The sequence below is a fragment of the Glycine max genome, chromosome 10 (genome assembly GCF_000004515.6).
Source record: "Glycine max cultivar Williams 82 chromosome 10, Glycine_max_v4.0, whole genome shotgun sequence".
Lineage (NCBI taxonomy): Eukaryota > Viridiplantae > Streptophyta > Magnoliopsida > Fabales > Fabaceae > Glycine > Glycine max.
The window spans coordinates 9,031,432-9,035,625 of NC_038246.2; the positions used below are offsets into that span (position 1 = coordinate 9,031,432).

Here is a 4,194-nt window from a genome sequence, read left to right on the forward strand (position 1 = left end):
ATGGTTCAATTTCCTTTTCTAAATTACTTAAATAGCCCACAAAACCTTAATGTAAGTCTCAATTAAGAATAACAACATACTTATTTATATTTTTGTCAAAAAAGTCAAGTAGATCATATTTAACTTACGTAATACATTGAAAAGTGCATAAATCTTGTTTTACGTGTATAAATTAAGTCATTTAATAAATATGATTTTTGGTTTAATAAGCAGCATATTCTATATTCACGATTTATATAATTGTTCTAATTTTTTTAAAACGTTACTCTATTTTAATAAATTGTGAAAAACAATCACATTAGTCAAGTAAAAAAGTCCTTGAGTTGGGTCATCTTAACTTTGATTTAATTAACGTATATGGATGAAGATAAGGACAGCTCATTTATACACTTAATGGAAGGAAAGCTTTCTTTCGTGATATTATTAGTAGCCAAAGTAGGTGAGGGAGTGTGAAAAGGACCACCACCACCATGCCGTGTGTGGATCGATCCATACACACACCCACAATAATATTCCTCCAAAAGACACCCACAACCACTTCAATAATTCACCCTTTACCACTAAATCCGTTCTCATTAGAGAAAAATTTGATTAACTTTTGCAAGAGGCTTTTCCCTATGGTATTGCTACCACTTTTCTTCTAGATATCCCACAACATAATCTTTTCTATCGTAAATAACATATACTATACACCAAATGGAACCTGAAACTCTGTGCAGGTATATCTCCAGCCGAATGAATATTCAATCTCCAACCTCAAGAAAAAAAAATTAATTGTAAATAATACTAAAAGTGGTCCAATTCGTGCAGATAAATTAAGCGAGATGGAATATGGGTTGTGAATATACACACATATACCAATACAATAATATAAGCAACCAAAGGAATAAAGAAATGTCCAAAAGGTGTGTAGTAAAAGAAAACAAAGCCACAAAAAACGCGAATAGCACAAGAATATTATTGAGAAAACGAAAGATAATGACACCGTGTGGACGTTTCATCACACTCTCATCTCATTTGTTATCCAAATTGAAACAAGAAATTTTATTGCCATCGTAGCTCAATTACATTTAGTCTCCATCTTGCATCTTGTAATTTTGCTATATCTGAGACTCTTTTGTCTGCTTCACATTTCTATAGCAAAACGTAAAATAGAAACATCTAACGACCAATTCGTACACAAGGTACACGTACAATAACAACAGTGGAAGAAGAAATTGGTACCTATAAAAATACACTGGATCGGATCGAGTAGAGTATACATACCACAAGTGTCAATAACATATTCTTTATTACACTCATTTTAACACATTTTTTATGATTAGTTTAAATTTATTAAAAACTATAAAATCACATAAAAAAAATAACCATGAATTTTCCAGATTTAATTTTCAATAAATTTTAGTGACGAAATATTTCATATGTAACTTTTGAAAAATTCATCACTAAAGTTTTTGTAACTTTAGAATTAGTGACGAAAAGGCAATACATCACTAAATTCCGTCACTAATAAACATATTTAAAAGAGTGTATTAGAAAATATGTTATTAACATTTTTCTTGTCTGAGATTAAGTTTAGACACTAACGGAGCACCGTTGGATAATCTGGAACTTGATGGCGTTCTCTCCGACGACGATTCCATTGCTGCGGGGTCCAAAGCTGATGAACGCCGGGCAGCGGACGTAGAGGTGGTAGCGGCCGGAGATGAAGGTGCCGACCTTCCAACGAACCCTACCCTCGGCTCGGATGGTGACGAGGACGTTACCGTTACTCTGGTCCTGGCTGAGGCCGAGGAAATTGAACGGCGCGACGGGGATGTTGGTGCCATAAACAAACGGAGACCAAACATTGATCTCTTTATGGCCTTGATATGTCGGAGGGATGGCGGTTCGGTACGTGACCTGCTGGCTCCGGTAGGTCACGAAGGTTTCGAGGCGATCATAGTAAACACCGATGCGGTCGTTCGGGTTACGCGAGATGAGCGTGACCTGAAAATTCGAAGTGAGGAAGTTCGCCACGGTGGCGTTGAAGGCGTAGACGGTGACGTCTTGGAGCGTGAAGGTGGGTTTGGTGGGTCTAAGGATTGCCCATATCAAAAGAATTGTGACCAGCACGATGAAAAGGAACACCACTAAGCACCAGAACACTTGCCGGAAGATCTTCCTCTTCTTCCCCTTGTGGTGCTCGCACTCCTTCACCGACATGGTCTTTTATTGTTGTTGTTAGTTTCAGAGTGTTGTTGTGTGTGTGTGTGTGTGTTTTTAATGGTAACAAAGAAGAAAAGAACAATGAAGATATTATTATTATGGTGGGTGTGAAGGAATTGCGAGGTTCCGTGTGGTGGACGCTTCTAAGAAAGAAAAATGTCTCTGTGTGTGTGTTGTGGGCGCGTTTGGTGTTGATTTATTTGCAAGGTAAACTTTTGTATTCGGAGGATGTGATGATAAGATCGTGCTATGTTTTTTAGAGTTGGGGATGGTATTTGAATGGTGGAGGCTGCTTTTGGTTGTTGAGGACGAATTTTCAGCAAATTACTTTTTTGTTTAGTTTCATTAGAACTGTGTGAATTTGGGAACTATGAGTTTGGTCATTTCGTACGTGTGCCCCACTACTTATGCAAATCAAAATAAGGTTTTTACTTCAGGTTTTATAGATAAAAAAATGTGATTGGAAAAGTAATTAATTAATTTTTTTGATAAAAATTAATAATTGATAAAACTGGTCCTCCATGTAAGTGGGTGTGACCCAAAAACCAACTAGTTTTGTTATTTTCTCTATATGGTCACGAGTGCTTGTTTCTTACTATGATGAGTGGAGAGGATCTAATTTGTACTGTGCGTCACGCCTTTACATATAGTACCCGCTTGTAGACATAGGTCGCTAATGACAGTTCATTATTGGAAACTTACGAACGTAACTTTTATATAAAACAAAAAGTAGATTTAATATCTACTCTCTATGTAGTTTTATTAGTTTTGGCTGTTCTTCTCATGTGGTGAGAAAATTAACGTTTGAAAAGTTCATGTCCAGAAAATTGTTTCTTGCTATCCTAAATCGTTTCCGACAAAATAAGGTGATAAATTAAATAATTCGGACATATGACAACAATTATAGACCATATTTCTTCCCTTGTATTTTATCTCATTTTTCACAAATTTCAATCACAGTAGATATACTAATACTTATTACTAGAGATAATTTTAGATTTTGATATTGATACACCATAATATATATCTTCGCTCACACTTGCAACTCAGAAAAGTAAAAGTAAAAAAAATGTTTTAACGTGTATTTTTTTTAATTTAAAAAGTAATATAAAGACTGTGATGAAAATAATATATAAAACAATTATTGGATAATTTTTCGTTCGAGAAATTAGACAGCTATTGATGTTACTTAAAAAACTTGTACTAATCTAAGGTGTATATTCTACGCTTTTGCTTGTCAATGACGTCCCACTCGTCACTCGCCATTTTCATTGTGACATGGATTTCGTCGTTAATGTTTGATGGTCGTCAAAGTCAATACAGGAGTGCTTTACTTTTGAGTGTTGATTAACCCTCACTCTATTTTGGGTGGATAGATTATACGAATAAAAAGGTATAGAAAGAAAGTATAATTTTTTTGGGTGCATAAAAGAAAGTATAGTTAAGTTTGATAGATAAGGAAAAAAATGGGGTGAATGTGAGAGGAAAAAGAAAATAGGTAGATAATGATAACTTTTCTTTACTCTCTGTTAATCAAACTCACAAAGGGACAAAAAGGCAAAAGTGTGAGATTTTAAAACTAGGAATCAGCTTCCATGATTTGAAACAGTAAAAAAGATACACATTAAAATAGTTATATAGCTAGTAGTAATTTATACTATTCAATCAGTTACATTTATATTTATCTTATTTTTCATATATTTATATCTTAATTTGTCATAAAAACAAACTTAAGAGTATGATTGCAAAAATAAAAGTTTAATAGACACATGTTATTATTATAATTTTTTTACACTAATAATGAATCAGAATTAGTATTGACATAAATTTTAAAATTATTACTATAAAAATTAACAAATTTATTATTTATAATAATTTATAATTAAATAATAGTAAAAAAGTTTACACTATCACTCTATCGGTATTATTTATTCTTTATATAATTAACATTTTTCATTTGAAAGTGGATCAAATTTTATGACAAAA

General features: G+C 33.2%; 1 protein-coding gene across 1 annotated transcript; it reads right to left on the minus strand.

The window, feature by feature from the left end:
* Positions 1-1,016: 1,016 nt before the first annotated feature.
* LOC100788592 (NDR1/HIN1-like protein 1) lies at positions 1,017-2,614 on the minus strand. Its single transcript, XM_003535761.5, has one exon. It carries the CDS (start codon positions 2,203-2,205, stop codon positions 1,576-1,578), a length of 630 nt encoding a protein of 209 aa, XP_003535809.1. The 5' UTR covers positions 2,206-2,614; the 3' UTR covers positions 1,017-1,575.
* Between the last annotated feature and the right edge of the window lie 1,580 nt (positions 2,615-4,194).